The sequence below is a fragment of the Monodelphis domestica genome, chromosome 5 (genome assembly GCF_027887165.1).
Source record: "Monodelphis domestica isolate mMonDom1 chromosome 5, mMonDom1.pri, whole genome shotgun sequence".
NCBI classification, from domain to species: Eukaryota; Metazoa; Chordata; class Mammalia; order Didelphimorphia; family Didelphidae; genus Monodelphis; species Monodelphis domestica.
In genome coordinates, this window is record NC_077231.1 from 36,066,905 (window position 1) to 36,094,794 (window position 27,890).

General features: G+C 47.8%; 2 protein-coding genes across 3 annotated transcripts; both read right to left on the minus strand.

Annotated features, from left to right (window-relative positions):
• Positions 1 to 2,509: 2,509 nt before the first annotated feature.
• Positions 2,510 to 6,831, minus strand: AQP5 (aquaporin 5). Of its 2 annotated transcripts, none has more exons than XM_056798283.1 (5): positions 6,638 to 6,831; positions 5,627 to 6,209; positions 4,265 to 4,429; positions 3,668 to 3,751; positions 2,510 to 3,314 (listed from the first exon to the last, which is right to left on the minus strand). In XM_056798283.1, the coding sequence occupies exons 2-5, from the start codon at positions 5,987 to 5,989 to the stop codon at positions 3,129 to 3,131; spliced, it is 798 nt and encodes a 265-aa protein (XP_056654261.1). In that variant the 5' UTR covers positions 5,990 to 6,209; positions 6,638 to 6,831; the 3' UTR covers positions 2,510 to 3,128. The 2 variants fall into 2 exon arrangements, with proteins under 2 accessions (XP_056654261.1, XP_056654260.1); XM_056798282.1 differs by lacking the exon at positions 6,638 to 6,831 and adding an exon at positions 6,495 to 6,623.
• An 8,968-nt stretch (positions 6,832 to 15,799) lies between these two features.
• On the minus strand, positions 15,800 to 26,342 carry AQP2 (aquaporin 2). Its single transcript, XM_056798284.1, has 4 exons — positions 25,890 to 26,342; positions 18,318 to 18,482; positions 17,619 to 17,699; positions 15,800 to 16,945 (listed from the first exon to the last, which is right to left on the minus strand). Exons 1-4 carry the CDS (start codon positions 26,247 to 26,249, stop codon positions 16,736 to 16,738), a joined length of 816 nt encoding a protein of 271 aa, XP_056654262.1. The 5' UTR covers positions 26,250 to 26,342; the 3' UTR covers positions 15,800 to 16,735.
• Positions 26,343 to 27,890: the final 1,548 nt, after the last annotated feature.

The window sequence follows — 27,890 nt, forward strand, 5'->3', positions numbered from 1 at the left end:
CTCCCTCTCCCCTCTCCTCCTCTCCTTCTTCCTTTCTCTGTCTCTATTTCTGTCTCTGACTCCCTCCTTCCCTGTTTCTGTCTCTGTCTGTCTGTCTGTCTGTCTGTCTGCCTCTCTCTCTCTCTCTCTCTCTCTCTGTATTTGTCTCTGTCTCTCCCTCTCCCCTCCCCTCCTCTCCCTCTTCCTTTCTCTGTCTCTGTCTCTGTCTCTGTCTCTGTCTCCCAGGTACAGGACGGCTTGGCAGAAAGTCCCCCTAAAGGACAAAGCAGGAAGGAGAGACTTCATTACCCATCTTCTAGCCACAGAAGCTTCCTGTAAAGAGCATGTAAAAGGAGGGGTTTGGACTCGGCTCCCTTTAAGAGCCTTTCCAGCTCCATGTCTGTGATCTGCTTCTACCGAGTCTTGGAAGCTCTGGCTGAAGCCCGGACTATGAGTGCCATCAAACACAACTGCTCTCTGGGCCCTTTATCAAGCTGCCTCACTATCTTCTGCCTGGCTGGTCTCAGGGGGAACATCTCATTTTCTCCCTGGTCTTCTGCTGGTGACACCTACATTTTTTCTCCTGCCTCCTCAACCGCTTTAGCCCCCACAGCCCTGAGGATGAGTTAAAGCCTTCATCCCTTCCCTGGGTGCCCCAGGGCTAACCTGCACTCACTGACTGCCGAGGCACACAGACCAGCCTAGTAGGTGCTCAATGTGGCCCTCAGCACGTACCTGGTTAGAGATAGAGAGGCTGCATCAGGGGAGGCTGCATCAGAAATTGGGGGACACAAAGAGAGGCAAGAAGAGAGACAGACAGAGAAACCAGAGATGAAGAGAGACAGACACAAAGACAGAAACAAGGCACAGAGTAACAATATTAAGGAGAAGCTGGGGCAAAAAAATAAAGAGACAGACAGAATGACAAGGGGAAAAAGACCTAGAAACGTTCAAAGAGACACAAAGAGCAGAAACTGAGAGAAGGAACCAGAATCGGAAAGAGATGATAACTAAAGATGCGGAGAGCAGCTGAAACAGTTAAAGAAACCCAGAAAACAGACAATTCAAGGGAGTGTCTCTTATTTCTGGGAATCATGTCATTCTTTAGGCTTTTCAAGGGGTTGTTCAAGTTGATGGTTATCTGCCCCCTTGACTGCCTAGCCCTGGCACACCCTGAGGCTGGTGCCACATCCTTTAGAAAGTGGCAGTCTTGGGGCAGCTGGGTGGCTCAGTGGATTGAGAGCCAAGCCTAGAGACAAGAGGTCCTAGGTTCAAATCTGGCCTCAGATATTTCCTATGTGTGACCCTGGACAAGTCACTTGATCCCCGTTGCCTAACCCTCACCACTCTTCTGCCTTGGAACCAATACACAGTATTGACCCCAAGAGGAAAGGTAAGGGTTTAAAAAAAAGAAGAAAGTGGCAGTCTTGGGGGCAGCTGGGTGGTTCAGTGGATTGAGAATCAGACCTCAGACACTTCCTAGCTGTGTGACTCTTGGCAAGTCACTTAATCCCCATTGCCTAGCCTTTACCACTCTTCTCCCTTAGAACTAATACACAATATTGATTCTAAGGTGGAAGGAAGGAAGGAAGGAAGGAAGGAAGGAAGGAAGGAAGGAAGGAAGGAAGGAAGGAAGGAAGGAAGGAAGGAAGGAAGGAAGGAAGGAAGGAAGGAAGGAAGGAAGGAAGGAAGGAAGGAAGGAAGGAAGGAAGGAAGGAAGGAAGGAAGGAAGGAAGGAAGGAAGGAAGGAAGGAAGGAAGGAAGGAAGGAAGGAAGGAAGAAAGAAAGAAAGAAAGAAAGAAAGAAAGAAAGAAAGAAAGAAAGAAAGAAAGAAAGAAAGAAAGAAAGAAAGAAAGAAAGAAAGAAAGAAGCTGTCTTGAGATAGCTTAGAAAGGAGTCACCCTCAGGCTGAACTCAGTAGTATTGGAGGTTGGGGTAGAAAAGGGAACAACCAGAAAATTCTGGAATCTTCTCTTTATATGCCCCTAATTGTATTTCTCCCTATTTGCCTTTTTCTAGGTCTATTTTGATTTCGGTCTGTCCTTTCTTCCTTGTCTCTCTCAGTGTCTCATTCTTCTCTAGTCCTGTGCATGTCATACATTCCCCCCCCCCCCATTAATTGACTTATTTTTGTCTACCTCTTAATACTTTTGGTCTTTAGTTTTCTTATTTGAAAAGCTGCCAGAGTCAATGGGTAGTGCTGGTGGAAAGGATGGAGTGCTGAGCCTGGAATCGGGAAGACCTAAGCATCAGACACTTAGCTGTGGGACCCCAGACTTAACCTTTATTGCCTCGTTTTCCTCAGCTGTAAAAATGGAGATAATAATAGCACCTACCTCACAGGGTTCTTGTGAGGATCCAATGAGATAATATTTGAAGAAGGTTTAGTACAGTGCCTGGCACATAGTAGGTGCTATATAATTGCTTATCCTTCCTCCCCCGACCCCCTTCCCTATCTGGCCAAGAAGATGCCCTGTCCTTTCCCTCTCACAGAAAAGGGCCTTAAACAGGGAAAGAGAGAGGAGGCAGATCAGGATTATTGATGATTTATTGGGGGGTGGAGCAGCCCTCCCCCAAACACCGCTGTACACCCCCTGGCTACCCTTTGGCCTAGTAGACCGACAATAAATAAGGCATCTTTCAGTGAAACAGTCTGCCTCCCCTAGAGGAGCTATGGAACCTTGATAGAGAGGAAGGGATAACCCTTGCCATTCCTTGGGATTCAGGTCTCTGGCTTGGGGGCAGAACTGGTGAGGAGTTGGGCCCAGGCCAGACTATCCATTATAGAATTTGGCCCTGCTTGGCAGAATACCCAGTAGGCTGGGTTCTGGGTTTTGGATTTCCACAGGTTCTGTTTGGGATCTGGATTCCAGGCCTTCAGGTATTGTTTCTGAAGTCTGAGCCCTGGTGCCTGCCCATCCCTGAGAGGAAATGCTTTGTGGAGAGACCCTTTTCCCTCATAGTCCCATGAGCACCCAGGAGCAGGTCCTAGCTCCCAGCTCTAACTGGGTAACCATGGAGACCGATTCCCTAGCCCTGAATGGCCGTCTATGGAAGAAGGAGACTTGGCTGTTATTTTTGTCCTTTTTTCCCCAGGATGCTTTCTTTGTGGGAGTAAAGCATCGTCTCCCCCCACATCCAGGTACAAGTCAGTGACAAGACAGTTCCATGGTCTTCTTTCGCTCCTCCCTCTGTTCTTCCCATTCTTCCTCGGGCTCATAGGTGCCCTTGATGATGGCGATTCGGTCACTGAGACTCATGGAGTTGGGTACCAGCAGATAGAAGTAGAGAATGGAGGCCAGGATGGCTCCGGTGATGGGCCCCACCCAGAACACCTGGAAGAGAGTCCCTGGGACTTAGTAGGCTCCCCTATAAAGAATCTACCCAGAAGGGCCTGGATACGAAGAACCTCCCAGCAGATTCCACAGCCCAGCCCCAGCCCCACCCCAGGGCAGGCCATAAATGCCTTGAGAAAAACTGAACACACAAGTCCTCCTCCCTCCTCTGCCCCAGGGGCAGTCCCTATCATTTGCCCAAAGTTAGCTCCTTCCTACCCGCCAACCCCTCCATTCTAAACTCTCACCACCAACCCTTTCCCTGCTCTCGGGGATAGGGAGATGGGGGAGACAGGAAAGACCCCAGCCCTTTCATCTCAGTAGTTTAGGGGTGAGGGACCCATCTTTCTTACCCAGTGAGCTGGGCTGAATCGCTTCATGATGACTGCTGGGCCAAGAGATCGAGCAGGATTCATGGAGCACCCTGTGAAATAGATCTGTGGGAGAGAGGGTTGTGAATGAAGGGGTTGATTTTTCTTCCTTTTCACCCTTGGCTTCTCTTTCCCCCAGCCCTCAGCCAATCACAGACATTGATATGGAATTTTAGAGCATGAAGAAAACTTGCCAGGTAATCCAACCTTTTTTGTCAAATGGGGAAACTGAGGCAGAGAGAAGTGCTATGTTCAAAATCATACTGCAAATTAATAGTGGAGGCAATATTGGACCCTAGTTTTCCTGACTCAGTTCATTGAACTTTTCCTCACTAATCCTGGATTCTTGACTCTTCCCTCCTACCCAACTTCCAGCTACCTTCAAACATTTCCTGTGAGCTAGGGACAGGACCAGAGCTGGGGTGTTCACCAGCTCCTTGGCTCCCCCAAAGTCTTGCACTGAGAGGGATGCCAACCACCCGGTCGCCTCCATAGGCAATGGACACCCTGCTCACTTAGCCTGTTAGCCCTACCCCACTCCCCCAAATAGAGTGGAGTTCTTGGGGCTGGTTTGCTTACCCCAACCAGGTGTCCTAATGTGACAGACAGTCCAATGGAGAGGGCTGGAGAGCCTACAGGGTCACTGCGTCGGGTGTCAGTGGAGGAGAAGATACAGAGCGCCAGCTGGAAGGTCAGGATGATCTCTACCACCACTGCCTGGCCTGGAGTTGTGTTGTTGTTGAGCTGCAGGTGAGGAAGGCAGTCGTGAGGAGTCATGGAATGGAAGGAAGGGGGCACCCAGCGTCCTTAAGTTATGGGACTTGCATTGAGAAGTTTCTTGGCTTTGGTTCTCTGCCTCTGCCTGAGCCCTTGGGTCAAGAGGTGTTCAAGGCCGAGTCTCAGCTTTGAAAAATGGGGTGCGTCCCCCAAAGCAGTCAAGCTTTACTTTCTGTCCAGGAGGCAGACTCTAAAGCACCCCGGACTATATGAAGCCATAGACGGTCACCAAAAGTAGGGTGGGAGAGAGGGATCAAGTATTTGTGGTGCGTCTACTCTGCGGATACAATCTCGTGATCCTGGTAGAAAGTCTTGGTGGAAGGGAGCCTCTGGTGGGGACATGTGTGTACCCTGGACAGCTCTGTCCTGGCTAAATCTGAAATTACTTATTTGGGGGAGAACCTTGTCTTTTGGGGGTTCTGAGTCTAGGAACTGCTCTTCCCGCTCCCCTCTGTGAGGAGCTGCCCAACTATCCTCCTCCTCCCCAAACCCGTGCCTGGCCAAATGCCAGTGCCAACCCTGAACCTGTCTCTCCAGTGGGGCAGACTTGCTTGCTGCCTCCTCACAATGGACAGGAAAATCCTCCTTTGGACTCAATTAATGGATTAATTCCAGCTTAGACTGTAAAGAAAGTCAGGGGCCAGATTTAAGGTTCGGGAAAAAGACTTTTATCAGATCTCCTGGACTTGGACTGTTGGGGGAAGAAGGACTGAATATTCAGGGAAGGATCCAAGAACAGAGGCTGTGAATGGAGGGCCAGGAGAAAGGGAAGGAGAAGGGATGGGGGCAAGGGAAGGGGATGGTAAAGGAAGAGCAATAAAAGAGCAGCCAGAAGAAAAAGAACATGGCAGAAGCAGGAAGAGGAGAAGAGAACAGGCATGTAGGAACTGGGGGCTAGAGCTTGACTAAGGATCCATTGGCACAGGCTGCTGTCCCTCACTCCACTCTCAACAATGGCAGACCTCCTACCCATTTCCTACATAGGAAACTGAAGCCTGTAGTAGAGACTAACACCAGAAGTCCCCTCTGGGGAAAAGGGTGGGGAGAAAGGGCCCATTCCTCCATGATTTGACACTCCCCTCCCCCAATATATTCTCTCCACCCCCACCCGGATCCTTCCCCTACCCCACCCCAAATTAAACTGGCACCAGGCCAGGGACTCACAGCATTGACAGCTAGATTGCCTCGAGCATTGGCAGGAGTGAGTCCGTAGAGGATGCCCGCACCAGCAATGGCGCCCACCAGCTGCGCGACCACATAGAAGATGGCCCGGAACAGAGAGATCTGGTTGCCCACAAAGAGGGCCAGGGTGATGGCCGGATTGATGTGCCCACCACTTACAGGACCCAGAGCCTGGGCCAGGGTGCCGATAGCCAAGCCAAACGCCAAGGCGATCTGCAAAATACTGGGTAGTGCGGAGGGCCACTTCAGGGCTGAGCCCAAGCCGAAGAAGACAAAGATGAGGGTGGCGAGGAATTCGGCAAACACAGCCTTCAGGAATGCCACAGAGCACACCTCCTTCTTCATGGTGGCTGAAGGCGTCCCCTTGGCAGTCCTGAGGGGGTGTCACTGGTGGGGGGTCCCTGTCCTCCTGTGGCTATGCTGAATCCAGCCCGGTCTCCCACTCCCTCTTTCCACGTCCTGCTTGCTTGGCACTGGAGGAGGAGGGATATATAGGAGGCGGGAGTCCAAGTAGGGGGTAAAGGGGGGTGGGGTGGTAGAACTGGGCGGCTCCTCCACCCTGGGGCTGTGAATGGGGAAAAAGTTTCCATTTAGGTCTGGCTCCCAGCACCCTCCCACCTGCCTGGACTCAGAGACAGCTTTCCCCCACCCACCACTGACAGGGATCTGGCCACCAGTGCCACCAGGTCCCCCCTAGGGCTGTAGAAGTGGGGTGTGGGGCTCTCCGCCCCCCCCCCCCCAGCTCCCAGGCTAATCTCTCCCCTTCTTCTTTTCCCCTATCTCCTCTTTCTACATCAGCCTTCCTTTCCCTTCCCTGCTCTCCTTGAGCTCTCCCTGTCTCCTTCTACACCTGTGTATTATCAGCATAATCCATCAATCTCCTCTCTCTCCTCTGCAGTCTTGTCTCAGCCCAGCTTCTCTTCACACGGGGCAGCACACTCCGGAATCCTCTCCCTCAGGACTCGGGCACCCTGTGCTTCCCAATTATCTAACCTGCCTGACGTGGCTCAGACGGCGTGACTGGCAGGGGCGGGCATAGACAAGTCGCTCTGGCCCAGCTGGCATCCAGACCCCTTGCCTTTGGCAGGCCTTGGGGGTCCCTGTCTTTCCTTGCTTCTCTGTCCTGCCCTGAGTGTGGGAAGGGCCAGCATCAGGGCCTCAAAGGTTCTTCTTCCTACAAGGGGCTGAAGTTGGCAGGAGGGCACACTGGCAAGATTGGGCATGGTGCCCACCAGCTACTTGGCAAGTCTACCTTCCCTATGGTGTGCTTACTAAATAGGGCTCTTTGTCCCATGAGTAGGAGAGTTGTTAACCCCATGGGAGGGTTTGGCTTCCCTTAAGGTATGGTCTAAGGTGCATCCCAGTGGAGGGGAGGAAGAGAATTAGCCCAGCTGTTCCAGTCGTTCCTAATCCCAATTCTCCTTTTCCCACCCTCTCCCCTTCATGGATGGGTTAGAACCAGGGAGAGAAGCCCGAGGAGTTCTTTCCCACTATCCCTTGGGGAGGGGGAATTTTATCTCCTTCAGTCTCCTCATCTAGGAAAGAGGGGAGGAGACAGAAGTGAGGGTGTGTATGACCATGCTCTGCTTTTGAGTAGGGGTTAGAAGAAAGAGCCTTGGGCACAAATAAACAAATGTATACATGGGCCCCAGGATGAGTGGGTTTTGTCTAAGAATGGATGGGCTAATGGAGAAGCAGCAGGTCTGAGACCCAGCCTAGATTTGAATCCAGATTTTACTCTTGACCTTAGAGACCCTGTCCCATGCCTCAACCCCTCCCTCTTCCCCTTTCCCTACCTTCTAACTCTTCTTAGTTAGTTGTTTATTTTTTAGTCAATTTAGAATATTTCTCCTTGGAAATCATATTCTTTCCCTCCCCTCCCCCACCCCTCCCTCAGCCAATGTACAATTTCACTGGGTTTTACATGTGACCTTGATCAGAACCTATTTCCATGTTGTTGATATTTGCATTAGGGTGATTGTTTAGAGTCTACATTCCCAGCCATATCCCCTCAACCCATGTGATCAAGCAGTTGTTTTTCTTCTGTGTTTCTACTCCCACAATTCTTCCTCTGAATGTGCTGAATGTTCTTTCTTGTAGATCCCTCTGAGTTGTTCAGGATCATTGCATTGCCACTAATGGAGAAGTTCATTACATTCAATTGTACCATAGTGTATCAGTCTCTGTGTACAATGTTCTCCTGGTTCTGCTCCTTTCGCTCTGCATCACTTCCTGGAGGTCGTTCCAGTTAACATGGAATTTCTCCACTTTATTATTCCTTTGAGCACAATAGTATTCCATCACCAACATATACCACAATTTGTTCAGCCATTCCCCAATTGAAGGGCATCCCCTCATTTTCCAATTTTTGGCCACCACAAAGAGCGCAGCTATGAATATTCTTGTACAAGTCTTTTTCCTTATTATCTCTTTGGGGTACAAATTGCCCTCCAGAATGGTTGGATTCACAGCTCCACCAGCAATACATTAATGTCCCAACTTTGCCACATCCCCTCCAGCATTCATAACTTTCCTTTGCTGTCATGTTAGCCAATCTGCTAGGTGTGAGGTGATACCTCAGAGTTGTTTTGATTTGCATCTCTCTGATTATAAGAGATTTAGAACACTTTTTCGTGTGCTTATTAATAGTTTTGATTTCTTTTTCTGAAAATTGCCTATTCATGTCCCTTGCCCATTTACCAATTGGGGAATGGCTTGATTGTTTTGTACAATTGATTTAGTTCTTTATAAATTTGAGTATTTAGACCTTTGTCAGAGGTTTTTCTTATAAAGATTTTTTCCTAATTTGGTTGCATTGGTTTTGTTTGTACAAAAACTTCTCTTCTTAGTTTTGACTCATTTCTCTTCACCTCCTGGTTTCCATTTTCCCTTTTAGGTCCCTTCTCTCTATTTTTCTCCTTGGGGAGGCAATGTGGCTTAGTTTGGAGTTGGGAGGCTCTGAATTCAAATCCTGAAAATGTTAACTCCATCTGTCAATGACTAAGTGACTGTAGGCACTCTCCAAATCAAAATCCCCTAAGGAGGATAATATCTCTTACACTAGCTCCTTCTGAGGCTTGTTGGGAGGAAATCAACAGCTCAGATTTTAAATCTGTCATTCCTCAGTTTCTTAATCCACTCAGGTTCTTTTTTCTTTTTTAGTAGGGAGAAAGAGGTGCCCTTGGCTTGTTAGCTACTGGCTCTCCCAGGTTACTCTCCTCCTTTCTCTCTCGTCTTAAATCTCACTCTCAGCTTCCCCCTTCTCTCTCCCTTAGGCTCCCTCTCAGTTTTTCTCTCAATTTCCCTTTCCCTCTTTCAGTTGCTAATCTCTTGTTATTTCCCCTTCCCCAAGTCCCTCCATCTCTTCCTTTTAACCTTACTGTCTCTCTCTCCCACTATTCTCTCCACCCCCCCCCATTCCTCCCCTCTCACTGTTTCTATCTAGCCAATTTCTATTTCTCCCACTCTTTGGATCTCAGATTCCCATCCATTCTCCTCTTCTAAATCCCCCCAAAGGACAGATTTTTCCCACATCCCCTCCTAGCAGTCAGAATTCTGTAGGTCTCTTCCCTCATTTTCTTTTCCTCCTGCCTTCTCTAGTGTGAGGCATGTGGGGAATGAAGGTCGAGTGTATGTATTCTGCTCTTGAGTGTTTATAGAAAAGTGGGGGGCAGGGAGCATGGGGAGCCGGGAATTCATCCAAGAATGGACTGTTGAGAAGAACAGGTTCCAGAGACCTGGCCTAGCATGGGAGGATGTTGCTGACGTCCTTTATTTATTTATTTATTCTTTCATTCATTTATGTACTTGTTTATTTATTTATAAGAACATAACCTGCCGTCTTACAATCAATACTGTGTATTGGTTCCAAGGGAGAAGAGTGGTAAGGGCTAGGCAATGGGAGTTAAGTGACTTGCCCAGGGTCACACAGCTGGGAAGTGCCTGAGGTCAAATTTGAACCCAGGACCTCCCATCTCTAGGCCTGGCTCTCAATACATTGAACTACCCAGCTGCCCCCTCCCTGGAGTCCTTTAGCTGTTGTCCATGGTGTGGTTAATCCTCCTCTCTAAATGCATTCTCCCAGTGACTAACTGGTGGGCTCAGGTCTGAACTAGGGCTCATTTCTGAGATCCTCTTGCATCTGGTGACCTCAGAGTAGGGGTATGAAAGGACAGTATGGTGCAGAAGACCAGAGGTTGCCCCGGGCCTCAGTTGGTAAACAGGAGCTTGGAAAGGAAAAGGAGCCAGCCTTGGCAGGGGTGTGGGGGGAGGAGGAGGGAACAGGTGTCCTTGGCTCACTGCCTCCTTTCTGGCCAGTGGACAGATGGGGGTTGGGAGTGGGGACGGAGCAAAGCATTTTAGGGAGGGGGAGAGGTAGGCCAAGGGGAGAGGAGGAGCCTGGGAGTAAACATGTGGCAGAGAAAAGGCCAAGGAAAACATGGGCCCATGAAACCCCACCATTGTTCCTACTCCCCTGGCCTTTCTGGCTGATGCTGTTTCCTTCCCCACCCCTACTTCCCAGGCGTCCCTCTTGGAGCCAAGAGGCTGCCTGGTGAAGCTGAGAGCCAGTCTTAAAGAAGGTCATAGAGGTCGCTGGGACATCAAAGAGTTCCTCTTCAATTGCTCAAAGCATTTCCCTTTCTTGATCTCAAAGCAGGAATCCTTTCAATTCCCCCAACACTGCTTGTAAGCAGTGCCATCTTGAAATCCAGGAAGACCTGCCTTGGGTAGGGGAGCAGGGTGAGAGATGGTTGGCCAATCCCATTCTACCAGTCTCCACTTCCTCTCCTTCCCCTTCCCAAGCCTAACCCGAAAAGGGCCAGATGGTCTCCTTGTGCTCTCTCCAGATCATGCAGAATTCTCCAACCAACTCTCTTCCCGTCCCTTCTCTCTTGTCCACTCTCCTCCTTCTCTCTCACCCTCTTCCATCTTCCTCAGGCTCAGGCATACAGAGAATGAGGCTCCAGGGCATGTTTTGCATTCCATGAGCAAGAAGAGTAAGAGAATCCTTGAGGAAGAGAGATGAAGCGATCTTTGGGTCTTCGTCCCATTTTCCAGGGTAAATCAGGAGAGAACTAGAAAAGATGAACAGATTTCGCTCGGTCATCTAGTGAGATGTCAGTAGTAAGTGGGTCTGGAATCTTCTCACTCTTTAATTCAACCTAATGAAATTCAACAAGCATCCATGGGGGCAGTTAGGTGGCCCAGTGGTTTGAGATCCAAACTTGGAGATCAGAGACATCAAATCTGACCTCAGTCACTTCCTAGCTGGGTGACCCTGGGCAAGTCACCTAGCCCCCATTGCCTAGTCCTTGCCACTCTTCTGCCTTGGGAGCGATGCCCAGGATTGCGTCTAAGACAGAAGGTAAGGGTTTCAAACAAACAAAGAAATAAGCATTTATAAAATGCCTACTATGTGCAAGGACCTATGCTAGGTGTTGGGGATACAAATACACAATGAAATCAATCCTTCCAGTGGAGATTTCGGGTTTGGGTCTCCTGGGAAAGATTCCTATGACATTAGGATCCAAAATGGGAAGCCACCTCAGAACCAGGTTCTGCTATCTCTTTGAGATCTCTTGGCCATCAGCAATGTGCCTTTCCTAGCCCAGCCCTGACCAATTCCAAAGGACTCCTTATCTGGAATGGGGTAGGGAGTGTTCTTTTGGAAGGGTCAGAAGACTTCCTATTATCTCTTTGTGCATCACAGAATGTTAGAGCTGCAAGAAACCTCTGGCATCCTTGAGTTCCAACCCACCCCCCATACGCCCTAATTTACAGGTAAAGAAACTAAGGTCTGGAGAAAGGAAGTCCAAGGTTATGGAACTAGTAGGGCAGGACCTTGAAGTTGGAGGGACCTTAAAGACCATCCATTTAAAAATAGATGGGCTTTCATTTTAGAAATTAAGACACCGAGGTCCCAAGGAGGCATGTGACTTGCCTAGGGTCACCTAGTGGAAAAAGCCAAGTGGAAATGCCAAGATTAGAACCCCAGTTCTCTGGACTTTGTACTCTATTTCAACACTCTTTATACCACTATCTGGCATGTACAACAACTGTATTATTCAACTATCATAGAATTAGAATTTCAGGGCTGGAAGATATCCAGGATGCCACCTGGCCCAACCCTCTCATTTTACAGGCAAGGAAACCAAAGCCTAAAGAGGGTAAGTAATTTCTCTGAGGACTGGGGGGGGTGGGGGGGGCTGGATTCTAATGCCACCTGTGATAAGGAAAAGCCCCAAGAGCTGCCGTCCTAGAGCATGGGAATAAGCACCCAACTCATCCCTAGGCCTGCCTCTCTCTGTGCCTGATGGCGGGGAGAGAAGACCATTCCCCAACCAGTCCCTCATCCCCCCCTCTGGCTCTTGTTCCTTCGTTGGGGGGTCTGTTCTGGGCTCACGCCTTCGTGTCTTCTCTCTAAAACGCCCACCAGAGCCACAGAATTTGAGGAGCACAGAAATGAAGTCAGGAATTGGTACCTGACCCATATGGACTGAACTTTTCTAAGCTGGGAGAAGGACTAGCATGGGGGGGGGGGGGAAGGCATCCTTTGGACCAGGTAGGTGGCTCAGTGAAGAGAGAATCAGGCCTGGAGGCAGGAGGTCCTGGGTTCAAATGTGACCCCAGACACTTCCTACCTGTGTGAACCTGGACAAAACGGATTCTTAGTATCGATTCTTTTTTTTTTTTTAACCCTTACCTTCCATCTTGAAATCAATACTGTGTTTGGTTCCAAGTCAGAAGAGCAGTAAGGGCTAGGCAATGGGGGTCAAGTGACTTACCTGAGAAGTGTCTGAGGTCAGATTTGAACCCAGTACACTGAGCTACCCAGCTGCTCCCCTTAGTATTGATTCTAAGACAAGATATGGGCTTTTTTTTTTTTTGCATTTTAAGGCTTCATTTTTAAGGGCTTACTTTGGGAGGGGAAGGGAACAAGCTTTTAAATAAGCACTTTACAAATACCTCATCTGAGCCTCACAACAATTCTGTGAGATGGGTGCTATTATTTTAGCCCTATTTTACAGATGAGGAAACTGAGGCAAACAGGTTAGGTGACTTACCCAGGGTCATAGTAAGCATCTGAGACTTTTCCACTCAGATTTCCCTGACTCCAGGCCCAGTGCTCTAAGTGCTGAGGTTAGGGAGTGAAATACAGACAAAAGAAGTCTCTGGTCTCAAAGGATGAATAATGTAGCCAGGAAAGGTGCTTGCTGTATGCAGATGATGATTCAAAACACATCTAGGTTGGAAAAGGAGCAGACCTTCCCATAATCCTCCACTCAGAAGACCAAGCCCAGGACCCTCATATTCTCTCCTGGTCTTTTCTGGGTTTGTGTCTGCTCAGGTCTTGGGTAAATGTCCTGCCTGTCCCCCCTATCCAGCTGAGAGCTCCTTCCAAGTAGTGACCTCATTCCCTCCTCCCAGACCCACTTGGCAGTCATTGATGGGGCTCTGAGCTGCCCTTCGGTTTCTCCCAAGTCTCCCTTTGGAAATAAAGTACTTCTCCTGAGCCCCTCAATACTAGCGTCTTCCCTCGGAGGAGTTTTTAGGTCATGGCCATTCTGGGCTGCCCTGGACAGGGCTGGGGACTCTCTGTAGCTCCCCTGCTTCCTTCCCATTTCCCTTCCCCACAATTGAATTCCATGATTGAGTTCACATTTCTGCGATGCACCTCCAATGTATATATCAGAATACTGTGCTCAGATTTGAGCCTCTCCTTTCTCAGTTGGCTGCTAGTTTCCTTTGGGGCAGGAAGCCATCTTTAAGCCGTGGACAGGTGATCCTTTGTCCAGGATATCCTTGAGAAGGCTTGCCCTTCGAGGATGGGTTGAATTAGACCGTAAGGTCCAATTTTAGTTACATTTAACTAAATAAATAAATAAATTAATGCTCTGTGTCCCTGGGTTTGGCCTCCGATTTCGTACTGACTTCCTGATCTAAGCGGTGGAACTGAGGGAAGGGTACTTCCTAGGAGGGAGAGGTGGGAGCATCTGCCTAGGTTCTGGCCAAACTTGGTGTCTTCTCTGTGTCAGCACCTAGGAAAGTCCCCATCAATTTGGTGCACCCATGGACAGGACACCTGGAACCTGCAGGGCTGGGAACCCCAAGGGAAGAACATTTAGAGCTCGGCTGCCTTCCTAGAACTACTCAATCACTCAGCAAATTAGGCATCACACCCAGTATCCTGTGCCAATGTAAGGTCACCGTGACTGGCACTTGACCCCATCTTCTCTAAGTCTAGCATTTGCATTCATAGGGTTTTGGTTATGGATAGGGCTGCCCAGAAAACTGGTGGCATATCTCCCCATCTTTGCCCCTGGGCAGCCCTTTCTCTGCCCTGCAAGGGAAAACTACGTGAGATCCCTGAAACGTGTGCGTGCGTGTGCGTGTGCGTGTGCGTGTGTGTGTGCGTGTGTGTGTGTGTGTGTGTGTGTGTGTGTTGAAACCAGTCACGGGTAGCTATAAAATTGCTTCCAGACTAGAACAGAACCGTCTGTATGTATTGTGCATGGGAAGAGCCAATGATCCGGTCCTCAGAATCCTTGATGGCCAGAGTCCTGTAGTGGGCATTTGGGGGGTTTCCAGAGAGAGAAGGGATCCCGGCTCTCATTCCTAGATGGAACCTTAGAGATGAGCTGGTCCAAGCCTTTGATTTGACAGCTGTGGAGAGGAAACGAGGCCCTCAGAAGTTCAATGACTTAAGGTTACACAGAGGGAGAAAATGGAGCAGAGTGAGGTGAGATGAATTAAGAAAGGCTTCCTAGAGGTCAGGACGGTGGAACAGAATGGGTGGACAGGGCATGGTAAGGACCGATGGGAAAAGAGGAAAGAGTACCTAATAGCTAGGGGGTGAGAATAGCCTGTGTGGAAATTAAAGGCCAGACAAAGGTCAGTGTGGGAACTGAAATTAAGGAGCCAAGGTCATACATACGAATGGCATTGGCTTTGAAGTCCCACTTAAGGGCAAATCCTTTTCTGAGACTTTTCTGACCCTGGTCCCCATTTACCTCATGAGGTAAATTGAGGATGACGGACTAGATGGACTTTGGTGTCCCTTCCAGCTCCAGAGTTACAAGCGTCCTCTGTGGAAGGTCCAAGGGGAAAATGGGGGTTAAACATATACAGAACAACAGCCACCTTCTTCCACTCTGGTCCCCAGGACTTCTGGGTCTTTTCCTTTCCCCACACTAATAAGATCCCAGTCTGATCTCTGAAGATGGTCATTGCAAAGGAGACCCTGCCAGGAGGCTCTGTCCTTTGAGAAATGGGGAGATGGGGCTGAAGGACAGAGACTGGGTGGGGAGAGGAAAGAGAGGGCAGAGGTGGGTGGGAGGGCAACTGTGTGAGAGACTGGGCATTTAGGGGGTAGGCAGGTAGGAAGAATAGGTAGGGGTGTGCGCTGGATGGGAGAGCTTCCTTGAGAAATGAGGGACCCTACCAAGCAAGAAGTATGTTATTGCAAAGCTTCCCCCTCCTCTTCCTCCTCCCTCCAACCACCCAAGACAAAAGCTGAGGGGCTGTAAAATGCTTTTGAGCCACCCTGATTGCTCCTCCTTTACCACCCCCTTCCCTTCTCCATCCCTTTCTCCTGGCCCTCCATTCCCAGCCCCTGTTCTTGGATCCTGCCCTCTTTTCAAACCCCTTCCCTGAGTTTCACCTCTGGGGATGGGATCCGGGTGAAGACCACATTTGTAGCCACTAGCTAATGCCTTAACTTAGGGGGCTGCCTTTCACGTGCAGGGGAAAGGGAAAGGGGGCGACCCAAGGGTGCGAGCTATTCTTGGCCTCCTCCCCTCTCCAGCTCTCTCTCTCTCTTCCTCTCAGGGCCTCTCTGTGTCCAAGGGGCCAGGGCCAGGGCTGGCTGGGTTCTTGCTTTGTGCCTGGGCATTGAGGTGGGTAACCTGGCTCAGCAGGTTCATATTTGGGACCTGGGACGGGTAAGGAGAGTCTTCTAGGAACAAAAGGGGAGGGACATTGAGGCCCCCCTCCTCCAACGTACTAAACTCTAGCTGGATTCTCCCCCCCCCCCATTCCCCTGCCCCCATCTCTACCTGTGTCCACTCCTTGGTCTTTCCATCCGCCCCATCCTACGCACACCTATTTGGCCTTTACCAGGCGTCCCTCTTTAGACAACAACACACCAAAGCTCTCTAGGCTGGGGAATGTGGTTTATTGCAGGTGATCAGTGTGAACCCAGAGACAGTGGTCAGAGGGTGGGCAAGAAGCTGGAGAGAGCAGGGGAGGCGGGCGAGTCAAGGAAAGGGAGGGGGCCCTTGGCTCAGGCCCACCCAGAGATGCTTCCAGAAGCAGCCACTCACACCTGGGTCTCGAAGATACACAGAACAGGTACTTACTCCTGTGTGCCCCCACAATGCCTGCACACACACACACACACACACACACACACACTAATAGATACGCACAGAATGCTCCATCCACACATGCAAACACGCATACTAGCAAAGCCACGTGCCTTTGCACATACAAACAGAAGTAATCGGCACACACCAACACGTACAAGCCCAGATACACAAACCCATTGGCACGTGCAGACATGTTTTCTGCCTCTCCCTGCTAACGTCCGTGTGCCCCACCACCCTTAGCTCCATTAAGGGATCTAAACACTCAGGAGAAGTGAGGAGAGGCGGTGGATCTGTGGGTGCTGAGCCATTTTAAGGAAAGCAGGGGGAGTCCTAGAACTAGCTGGGAATTGCTTTTGCCTTCCAGGGTCAAGGGAGGGAATGTCCCAAGCTCCTTCTTCTGTCTGCTGATGGCCTTCCTTGCCCCAGACCTCCTTCTTCTACCTTCCAGGACCTGCTGCTCCCCTTCCCCCCAGTAGGTAGCCTAGAAGGGTCACCCACTGTACAGGAACCTGTTGCTGATCCCATCCTGGGGGAAGGATGCGGATGTAGGCAGGTCATCTCCTGTCTGGATATGGAAGAGAGGCTCAGTAGTGTGTGGATGGGAGACCCCCTCCAGTCCACAGTGGGTGGGTGGCTCCAGGCTCCCTCAGCTGCTACACCTCCAGAGTTCATTCTTTTTGCCCCAGAGGTGGGGCTAGGGAGTGGGGAGGGGGAGAGAGGCACATCAGGCTTTGCTGCCTCGAGGCAGGCTCTGGGGGGAGTGGAGTTCCACAGATTGCCTCCGCCTCACCTCCCTTTCCTCCCAGTCTACATCAGGCTCCTTTCCCTTCAGAGTGGCCAGCCTTTCTGAGAGGCTTTTAGCATGAGGGAACAGGAGGTAATTGTAGATGATGGAGCCCAAGATGGCGCCAATCAGAGGCCCAATCCAGAAGACCTAGGAGAAGAAGATGGAGAGAAGAGAGTACTTAGGACCTGTTGAGCCACCAGAAGAAGGGAATAGTCCTGGGATGTTAAACCATTTCCAAGGGGAGTTGTAGGGATTCTAGATTTTTCCAACTCCCCCCCCCCCAATCTCAGGAACCCCTAAGAATTCATCCTAAAAGATTCTCCATTCTGAGGCCAACATGAACCCTCGGAGCTCCACTTTTTTTTTAACCTTCTATCTTAGATATTATTATTATTATTATTATCTTATTATCTTATTATATTATTATCTTAGATAATCCTGATATTGGTTCCAAGTCTGGAGAATAAGGGCTAGGCAATGAGGGTTAAGTGACTTGCCCAGAGTCACACAGTTAGGAAATATCTAAGGCCAGATTTGAAGAGCTCCACTTCTTAAATAACTGACAGAGATGAACTATCTGAGAAAGGTCCTCCAGGCTTGACTTAGTTCTACCCTGAACTTTCAGGAACTATCAAAACACCCATAAAGAATCTGGAGACTCCACTGTCTTGGTTGTGGGGAGTAGTTGAGTCCTACTCCCCTGGGAAAGCCCTATGATATTAATCCTTTAATGCTGAACCAATTCCCCTTTCCTCACATACTGGCCCTTGGTCTCCCTCTGGGATCTTTTGTGACAAGGGGAGAGGGTTTCAACCATTACCCAGTGGTCATCAAACTTGCCCACGATGACTGCAGGGCCCAGAGAACGGGCTGGATTCATGGAGCAGCCAGTATAGTGGATCTGGGGGAGAAAAGAATCATGGAGAATCATCAGTAAGGAGAGAGCAGTGTTTAAAGAGGTGCTATAAGGCAGCAAGACTGAGGATTTCACCTCATGTCCAACCTCAGCCTGAGCCTCCCTCAGGGCTTCCTGGATCCCTCCTTGTTGGTATCCTCCTTTCCCCCTTGCACTTTGCTTTGAGATCGCCTAGGCTGTGTGTGTGTGTGTGTGTGTGTGTAGGTACCTAGGGGGCAGGATAAAGGATGAAGAGTTCACTCTATTAAATCAGTTGCTGAAGGAGAGCTGGAGCTGGAGAGGCCTGAGATTTAATGTCACCCTCACCATGTACCATATTTGGGTGACTTCTCACCCCATGGGCACAACAGCTGCAGCACCCCCCACAGAGGCTCTGCTGTGAGGATTCAATGGGATAACCTGCTTTGTCACCTTAAAGTGCTCTTTATAACTGCCAGTTATTCCTGAATCATCATTATAGTCTTTTATGTCTTAGTAGGGAATTGATGGTGGGGAAGAACACTGGTACATTAAGAGGTGATGGTGGAACTTGTGGCTGCTCCTTGGGAAAGGAATTCCTGCATTTCTCCTTTCTCAGGAGGCCTGAACTGGGCTGTGACTTACCCCCAGAAGGTGGCCCAGGGCCACTGAGAAGCCAATGGAGAGGGCTGGAGAGCCAGTGTTGTCCCCTCTACGGTCATCAGTGGAGGCAAAAATACAAAGAACCAACTGCAGGGTCAAGAAGAGCTCCACGGTGACAGCCTGGCCAGCAGTTGTATTGTTATTGAGCTGGAGAAAAGAACAGTGAGGGGATAAAGGAAGCAGAGGATGAAGAGAGTTGGTATCCTAAGCACTCCTTCCTTCCTTCCTTCCCTCCCTCCCTCCCTCCCTCCTTCCCTCCTTCCCTCTTTCCTTCCCTCCCTCTTTCCTTCCTTCCTTCCCTCTTTCCTTCCTTCCTTCCTTCCTTCCTTCCTTCCTTCCTTCCTTCCTTCCTTCCTTAATTCCTTCCTTCCTTCCTTCCTTCCTTCCTTCCTTCCTTCCTTCCTTCCTTCCTTCCTTCCTTCCTTCCTCCCTTCCTTCCTTCCTTCCTTCCTTCCTTCCTTCCTTCCTTCCTTCCTTCCTTCCTTCCTTCCTTCCTTCCTTCCTTCCTTCCTTTCCTTCCTTCCTTTCCTTCCTTCCTTCCTTCCTTCCTTCCTTCCTTCCTTCCTTCCTTCCTTCCTTCCTTCCTTCCTTCCTTCCTTCCTTCCTTCCTTCCTTCCTTCCTTCCTTCCTTCCTTCCTTCCTTCCTTCCTTCTTTCCTTCCTTCCTTCCTTCCTTCCTTCCTTCCTTCCTTCCTTCCTTCCTTCCTTCCTTCCTTCCTTCCTTCCTTCCTTCCTTCTTTCTTTTCTTCTCTTCAGGAAGCTCATACAACTTCATAGCTTAAAATTTATATGAATGTTCTACTCATTTTACAAATAAAGAAACTAAGAATTTAGAGATTTTCAGTGATTTGGCCAAGGTCTCAAAGCTAAGAAATAGGAAAATAATGATTTACATAGCATTTTAAATTTTGTGAAGCACTTTGCACATTGTCTTATTTTATCTTCCCAATTACCTTGTCAGGTAGGTGTTATTATTATCCCCATTTTAAAGATGAGAGAAGTGAGGCTGAGGGAGTTTAATTATGCCCAATGTCACACAGTTAGTAAGTATCTGAAATTGGATTTGAACTCAAGTCTTCCTCACTTCAAGTCCAGCACTCTATCTACTGTACCACCTAGATGCCTCTAAGGAAAAGGTCTCAAACCTGGCAGAAATACAAGTCCAGTTCTCTTTTCATTAGGTACCACTTTCTTCCCTTTGCCTCACTACCATTCCATATGAAGATAATATAAAATTATATATACCCAGGGCAGCCGATTATTCTAGTTCCAAGCTCATAATTTCACTCCACCTTTGGTTGGAGCTTGGGGAGTAGGCAAGTACTCAGCTAGAGGAAGGAGAGTTATCTTCCTGGTAGAAATGTTTGGAAGCCAGACTGGGAAGAAGGAACAGATATTGACTCTGTTTAAGAAGAGAGTAGGGGTGGCAGTAAGAAAAGGAAGGGCATGTGGGCACCCCTTGTTTTACTATTATGTTTTATTCACTTTGCAGATATTGCCTTTTTCACAAATTAAAGGTTTGTGGCAAAGTTGAGCTGCATTGAGCAAGTCTATTGGTGCCATTTTTTCCAATAGCATGGGCTCACGTCATGTCTCTGTGTCACATCTTAGTAATTCTCCCAATATTTCAGACTTTCTATTACTATTTTATCTGTTATAGTGATCTTTGATGTTACTACTGTAATTGCTTTGGGGCACCACAAACCATGCCCATATAAGGCAACAAACTTAATCAATAAATGTTCCGTGTGTTTTGACTGCTCCACTGACCAGTTATTCCCCAAGACACAAGCATATTGAAATTCAGCTAATTAATAATCCTACAATGACCTCTAAGTGCACAAGTGAAAGGAAGTTTCAGTCCGTGTTGTCTTGGTTTAAGAAATGGCCCCAGCCATTCCAGACTTTGACAACCACCACCCTCATCAGTCAACAGCCAGCAAAATCAAGACAAAGCCCTCCACCAGCTTTTGCTTTTTTAGGTGATGATTCTCTGAAGTCTCAGATGATAGCTAGTGTTTTTTAGCAACACTGTATTTCTTGATTAAGGGATGTACATCATTTTTTGGGACATTGTACTATCACATGCTTAATAGATTACAGTATGGAGTAAACATAACTTTTATATGCACTGGGAAACCAAAAAGTTCACGACTCACTGTATTGATGTATTTGCTTTATTGCGGTGGTCTAGAACCAAAACTTGCAGACTTTATATGTCTATTTGGGGATCACGATATAGGATGAGGCTTTTTGTAGGATCTCTTATAGGGTTATAGGGTAAGAAGCAAATGGGATAAGAGAGTAGGGGCTTTTCATTGAAGAAAAAGAGTTAGGTGGGTAGAAAGATGGACTTTGACTACCATGGAAGTCAGAGGACCCTTTGTGGTATTTCCTGTTGGGATTTTTTTTTTTTAGGAGGTTGGGAGGAGGGAGTAGAGTTGTTCTTTGGGAGTTTAGAAACTAAGCCTGTATTTCTTTAGAATCATAGCTTCTTGAAAAGCCAAGTCTATAGTCATTTTCCAAAATATTGGAGAAATTGGTTGGCATTGGGGCCTTGGGTTTGGAGGAAATTTCTCATGTCAGGGAGAAAAATTTTAGAAGGTTATTCCCACCCGTAATTCTTTCCTTGGACCAAGATTTTACCCTGGCACTCTATGTCTCTGTTTCATAGGGTTGACCTGTTCCTCAATGTACTTCTGGCCTTTCTGAGCCTGTCTCCCTAATTATGCTGTCTCCCCATCCATTCCAGTACAACTCCTAGCACCAACCTCACCCCTATGCCAAGCTGGGTGGGAGTGCCCAGAGCAGCCTTAGGCAGAAGAACTAAAGGTTGATTTCATAACCTAGCCACACCTAAAAACACCTAGTTTTTGCCACTAATTTTGCCAAGCCTCTCCCCGCCCTCAGGGATTGGCCATTGGTCTATATAAAGTAGCTACCAGTAAGAACCCCAATGCTTCTTCTCCTGGTCCCAGCATGCTTGTTCTTCTTTTCTCCTCTATCCTACCTTGGATTCTAGTGGTCTACGTGGGCTTCTGAAGCCTTTCTAGCATCGAGCGGTCACTTCTCCCATTGTTGTTGGTGAACAGAGGCGCCCAGGGAGCCCTGGACCCCTCAGAATCTCCACCTGTTATCCTGCTTTGGGGCAGGACAGCCTCTGACCCATTTCAGCCACGTGACATTCTCCCCTCTTGTTCAGTACCTTGGGTGAAGCTGACTCCACCATGCTGTCTCCTTGATCAGTGGAGCCCAATTTGCTGGCACTACACTACTCCATCCATGTGCTAAGGAAGTTCCTCCTTTGTTGTCATTCAATGACAACTTAGGCAAACATGTTTATAGGGCTTATGTAGTGTACACAGTGCTGGCTTATAAATGGGAGCTGTTATTATTATGACTATGTACCAAGTATTGTGTTAGGCTCCTGGGGATACAGGGATGAAAATTATTGCAGTTCCTGCCTTTAAAAAGTTCCTGCAATGCATACAAAAGGCATTTAATACATGTCTATTGAACTAGAAATGCTTTCACTTTAATGGGGGTGATGGACGTACATAAATTAATATAATGGTAATAAATGATCACCGTCATCCTTCTGAGCATTCTAAAACGGGGAGGTCATGCTTGACCCATTCTTCCCAGAGTCTCTCTTCCTGATGAGAGTTCTCGTCTAGGGTCACAAAGTAGAAGGCAGTCATCCTCTTTCACAGAGATTTCCATCTTGAAGGAATACTATTCCCCTGACGTCCCAGGGCACTCACATTCAAAGAGGAGGGAGGAGACGGTGAGTGTGAGGGCAAGGGGATCACAGAATCATGCAATTTCAAATTGGAAAGCTGCCTCAGTGGTAGGTGGCCACTGGATAAATCACTGGATCTGAAGTCAGAAAGCCCTGGGTTCAAATTTGATCTCAGACCACATTTTGTTTTATCTTGGCCTTGATTCTTGTTTGTTTGTTTGTTTAAGTTTATTTAATTAATTAATTTAGACTATTTTTTCATAGTTGCGTGAATCATGTTCTTTCCCTCCCCTCCCATAGCTAAATGGCCCTATCTCTTCATAGAATTTAGACTCCTAATGGTCAGGAATTATTTGTTTTTCTGTGTTTGTCTACTCAATGACTGCCTCAGTATCTTTTTAAAACTCGAGTTTATTTATTTATTTAATTGATTTAGGATATTTTTCCATGGTTACAAGATTCATGTTCTTTCCCTCCCTCCCCCAGAACCCCCTCTCGTAGCCGATGCACAATTCCACTGGGTTTTACACGCGTCACTGATCAAGACCTATTTCCATATTATTGATATTTGCATTAGGGTGATTGCTTAGAGTCTACATCCCCACGAAACCACGTGACCTCAGACCACATTTTACCAGCTAGGCTACTTGACCTCTGTGTCAGTTTCTTCATCTGTAAAATGGGGATAAGAGCAGTTCCCACTTTCCAAGATGAACAAATGAAAAAAGTCTTTAAAGTGCTTTGCGAACCTTGAAATTAGTCCAACCCAAACCCCAAAAGCGGTTTCCACTACAACGTGGCTGACAAGTAGTCAGGCAACCTTTCCTTGAACATCTGTGGTGCGCCTACACCTCCTTCTTTGCTCGGGCACCTCTAATGGTTAGGGAGCTTTTTCTCCCATTCTCAAGTCTAACTCTGTGACTGCCACTCATTGCTTGGAATTTTGACTTCTGGGACAGAAGAGAAGAAGCCAAATCCATCTTCCACTTGATGGGCCTTTAAATCCTTGAAGAGGGCTGTCGTGTCCCCTCGAGCCCTTTCTTCTCCAGGCTAAGTACCCTCAAGTTCTTCAACTATCTTCACTTGCCCTGGACTTAAGACCCTTCGCCATCTGAATTCTTCCCAAACTGCTGGGCCAAGAGCTTTAACCAATACACTAGGCGGTTTGGACAAGAGCAGAGAGTGGGGGAGCTCTCACTTCCTTACTCCTGCAGCGGTGAAATCACATTTTGAGAAGGATGCTGATATCTGTTGGCTTGACATCATGTTTATTTTCTTTTTTTTTTAAACCCTTACCTTCCGTCTTGGAGTCAATACTGTGTATTGGCTCCAAGGCAGAAGAGTGGTAAGGGTAGGCAATGGGGGTCAAGTGACTTGCCCAGGGTCACACAGCTAGGAAGTGGCTGAGGCTGGATTTGAACCTAGGACCTCCCGTCTCTAGGCCTGGTTCTCAATCCACTGAGCTACCCAGCTGCCCCCTTCATCATGTTTATTTTCAAAGGTATCCCCCCCCTTACAGGGAGGCATCCCTCACAATTAAAAATTTAAAAAAGGAAGGGAAAAAAAGCAGTGTAGAAAAGCTAGCAGTTCCACACCCATAGTCCTCTGCTTCTACAAAGAAGGGGCAAAGGAGCTTTTTCTTAACTTTTTTGGGGGGGCCCAAATTGGGCGGAGTCTGTTTCAACTACACAGATAAATTCCCCAACCGTCCCACCAACACGATATTCCAGCAGCACCCCGTACCTAAAAGTAACCTGAGTTTCTTCTTAATTTTAATTTAGCAAGAAGCTGTGGGGCATAATGAAAATAATGAGGAGACCTCATCTGGGCTCTGCCACAAACTAGCTTCTCTGGTCTACAGTTTCTTCATTTCTAAAGTGATAATAATAGAGCACATTTTTCATAGTGCTTTAAGAGTTATTCCAGCATGCCCCTTAAATAAACAGCCTGCTTTATAAAAATCATCTTCACCACAGCCCTGGGAGGCAAATGCTATTATTGTTCTAATTTTATAGATAAGGTAACTGTAGCAAGAATTAAGTGACTTGTCCAAAGTCACACAGCCTGTGGCGGAGGCTGGATTTGAACTCACATTTTCTTGACTCTAGGAGCAGCATTTTATCTGCTGTGCTCCGAGCTGCCCCCATACCAATCCTGTGAGACAGATAGTACAAGTATTATTCGTTTCATTTGATAAATGAGGAAATGAGGAAACTGAGACTTGAGGAGATAGAATGACTCCCCTAGAGTCACTAGGAACCGTCCACATAGCTCATATAAGAAATTGGTCTCTGTAGCATTAACTACTATTTCCTGTGTACCTGCCTGGGCTCTGCTAATAGAAATGTTCAGCAGAAGGTGAGAGGATGGATGCTGGATGCAGCTAGACAGAAACAGAAGGATTGGGGCAAAGGCTCAAGCTAGGGAAAGAAGGGAGAGTCGTGTGTGAGCAAATTGGGAGAAGCCCTCATCTGCTCCTGGAGGGGAGAACCAGAACCCCTGGATCTCTAATTGTTTCTAGAATGCCTCCCCCCACCCCCACGCTCCACAGGAAGATTGCTCAGAACCCACACACCAACCTCCATCCCCTTGGTTCTAAGAGGACCAGAAACTAGAACCCAGCTCTCCAGATGAGCATCTAGCACCTTTTCTGTTGCAACAGGGGTTCTTAACTTGGATCCACGAACTGGAGTTTAAAGGGAGGGAAAAATAATAGTGATAGCTGTGTCTCAATAAAAACAGTTTCCTTTGCATTTTATTTTGTGCATTTAAAAACTTTATTTTGAGAAGGAATCAGATAGGTTTCACCAGACTGCCAAAAGAGTCTGGGAAAGGAAAAAAAAAACTGTTAAGAACCCTTGTTAGTACCTGGGAGCACGAAAAGTCTGGGTTTATGCCCCCATTACTAACCTTAGCCCCATTTCTGACCTTAACTTAGACCTTTGACAGCTTCTAATTACATTTGTAACCCTGATTCTGATTTCGGTTAGTCTCCCCCTGGGGCTTAACCCTCACCTTCAATCCCCCACATTTCTCACTAAACATTAAAAACAAAAAACAAAAGCAGGGGCAGCTAAGTAGTTCGGTGGATAGAGATCCAGGGCTAGAGACAGGAGGTCCTGGGTTCAAATGTGACCTTAGACACTTTCCCAGTGTGACCCTGGGAAAGTCATTTAATCCGCATCACCTGGCCTTTACCACTCTTCTGCCTTGGAATTAATACACAGTGTTGATTCTAAAAAGGAAGGGAAGGGTTTAAAAAAGAACAAAAACCCAGTGTCTCCAATTCAAGCCCAGAGTCCCAAGTCTTAGACCATGTTATCCCAGTAATGAGCAAGAGTCTTTCTTGGCCCTTTTCAGTTACTGGAGGCAACAACAATAATAAAACTACCAATACAATGTTTTCCGACTTAGAGAGATCCCATGAAGTAAATGGTACAAGTGTTACTATCTTGATTTTACAGATGGGAAAACATATTTAGAGAAATAAAGTGACCAGCCCAGGGTCACCTGGTTAATAATACTTGGATTTACAAAGCCCTTTGAGATGTACAAAGCACTTGAAAGCAATGAACTCTTTTGATCATCCCAATAACTCAGAGAGGCACGTTCTACAGGAATTGTCATTTACATTTTACAGATGGGGAAACTGAGGTGCAAAGAAGGTGATTTAGCTGCTGAGTATCAGAGGCAGGATTCAAGGCCAGGTCTCTACTGCATTGGTGTCTAACTCTCATGATTCCCGCTCTGGTACCATTTCTTTCATATGATGAGACCCCCTGGGCGGAGGGGTGGGGATTCCGGACTACTCACCGCATTGACGGCCAGATTCCCCCGGATATCGGATGGGGTGAGTTCATGGAGAAGGGCAGCCCCAGCCACAGCCCCCAGGATCTGGGCAGCCACATAGAAGGTAGCCCGGAGGAAGGAGACGTGGCATCCCACCAAACAGGCTACTGTCACCGCTGGGTTAATATGGGCTCCGCTCACATGGCCCAAGGTTTGTACCAGGGTGCCAATGGCCAAGCCAAAAGCCAGGGAGATCTGCAAGCCAGAGGGCTGTGCATGAGGCCAGTCGAGGGCTGACCCCAGGCCAAAGAAGACAAAGAGGAGTGTGGCCAAGAATTCTGCACAGACAGCCCGAGAGAAGGCTAAGGAACGCAACTCCCACATCCTTTGGACTGAGGTCCCAGTCGGAGGCTGTGAGAGACACAGAAAGACTCAAGTGCAGAAGGTTTTTCAAGCAGTCTCTGGAGAAACTTGGGGTTGAGGCATTTATATGGCCATCTAAGATACAGGCATGGGTACAGGGGGAGATGTGAGGGGCGGGAAGTAAAGCTGGTACCCAATAACCTGGCTTTTTGGTAGCCACCCTCACCCCCACCCCTTGATTGCTGCCAGCATGGTTATCACCCCATCTCAGCCTTCACAGCTGACTAAAGTTCCCCATTAATAAGTCCCAGATCACCGTAATATCTCCCCCTTTTCCTTGTTTGTTCTCTCTTGCCCTCCCCTCCTGGGCACTCCCTCCTCCCCAGGTACATACCAGTGAAGGAGAGACTCTGGAGGTCATTGGATTCAATGGAATTCGATTCGACGTTCTTTAAGAGCGTGTTCTCTATGCATGGTACCAAATTAGGCACTGGAGACGCAAAGACCCAAACAAACAGTCCATTCTTTGGGGGAGCTCAAGAGCCCCCATTTAAAGTTTGCAAGCGGGCTTTATCACCTCACTTGATCTTCCATTCCATAAGGTACGCCATGTACATGGATAAGTAAACACATGGAGGAGAGAACCCCAATAACTGGGGAAGGGGCCAGTGGCATCCATTCCTGTGGGAGAGAGTTGTGACACAGAAGCCCAAAGAGGATCCAGAAGATAAAATCTTTCTGACAATGTCAAAAACTAAAGAAGTCAAGTAAAGCAAGGGCTGAGAAAAGAGCCATTGGATTTTGGTGTGGAAAATCTTGGGTAACCTCAGAAAAATGCATCTTCAGTCAAGTGGTTAGGTTAGAAGCAGATGGCAAGGCGGTGAGAAGTGAGTGGAAGAAGAAGAAATGGAGCCAAAGAGTAGAGATGGCCCTTTCCAGTGGTTTGGCTGTGAAAGAGATGATAAGGTCAAATCAAGATTTTGTTTTTGTTTTGTCTTAAGGATAGGAGAGATCTGGGCATGTTTGTGAGGCAAAGGGGGGGAGAAAACAGTGTATAAGAGCGTACTGAAGACTGGGGAGGGAATACTCTAAAGCACCAGCTCCCAGAGAGTTGGGGATCAAAGGAAGAGAGGGCACGACCAAGAATAAAAGTAGAAGGACCGACTTTGGAAGAAGAACTGCCCCTATCCTAGAACCTAGTGCAAAGGAGGGTAGAATCAGGGATGGTGAGAGTACATTTTGAGATCTAAAACAGAGAAAAAGGAATTTGAGATGCCTGAATTCATTTTTGTTGTTGTTGTTTTTCCAGAAAAATAAGCAGCTGAGAAGGAAGATGAAAGAAATGGTAGAGAGGGCCTGAGGAGAGAAGAGTTTGGAATGGCCAGGAAGGAAGTGTATTAGAAAATTAGGGAAGAATAAAAGAATTGCTTTGCATCTGTGAGGGTCCAGCTGAGATCAGGTAATAATAATTTGTAGTAGACCCAGTTGGCACTCTTATGTGACTTTCTCTGGCAGTATTCTGAACAGTGAATAGAGGAAAAGCAGTTTGATGCTTGGGGTAACCAAAGGTTGGTGTTTCCCAAGGTATGACTGGCAATAAGAGATTCAGCAGCGTATACAGCAAAGGCTAAAATGAATGGATATTTCATAGTATAACTCCCA

Bases quoted from the DNA above. Each gene is read 5' to 3' on its own strand.
- AQP5 (XM_056798283.1), bottom strand. From the start codon at position 5,989: ATGAAGAAGGAGGTGTGCTCTGTGGCATTCCTGAAGGCTGTGTTTGCC. The intron at 4,430-5,626 runs GTGAGTCCCTGG...CCTCACCTGCAG, and splicing joins GCAATCTAGCTGTCAATGCT to CTCAACAACAACACAACTCC. The intron at 3,752-4,264 runs GTAAGCAAACCA...TCTCTCCCACAG, and splicing joins CATTAGGACACCTGGTTGGG to ATCTATTTCACAGGGTGCTC.
- AQP2 (XM_056798284.1), bottom strand. From the start codon at position 26,249: ATGTGGGAGTTGCGTTCCTTAGCCTTCTCTCGGGCTGTCTGTGCAGAA. The intron at 18,483-25,889 runs GTGAGTAGTCCG...TCTTTTCTCCAG, and splicing joins GGAATCTGGCCGTCAATGCG to CTCAATAACAATACAACTGC. The intron at 16,946-17,618 runs GTAATGGTTGAA...TTCTTCTCCTAG, and splicing joins GCAAGTTTGATGACCACTGG to GTCTTCTGGATTGGGCCTCT.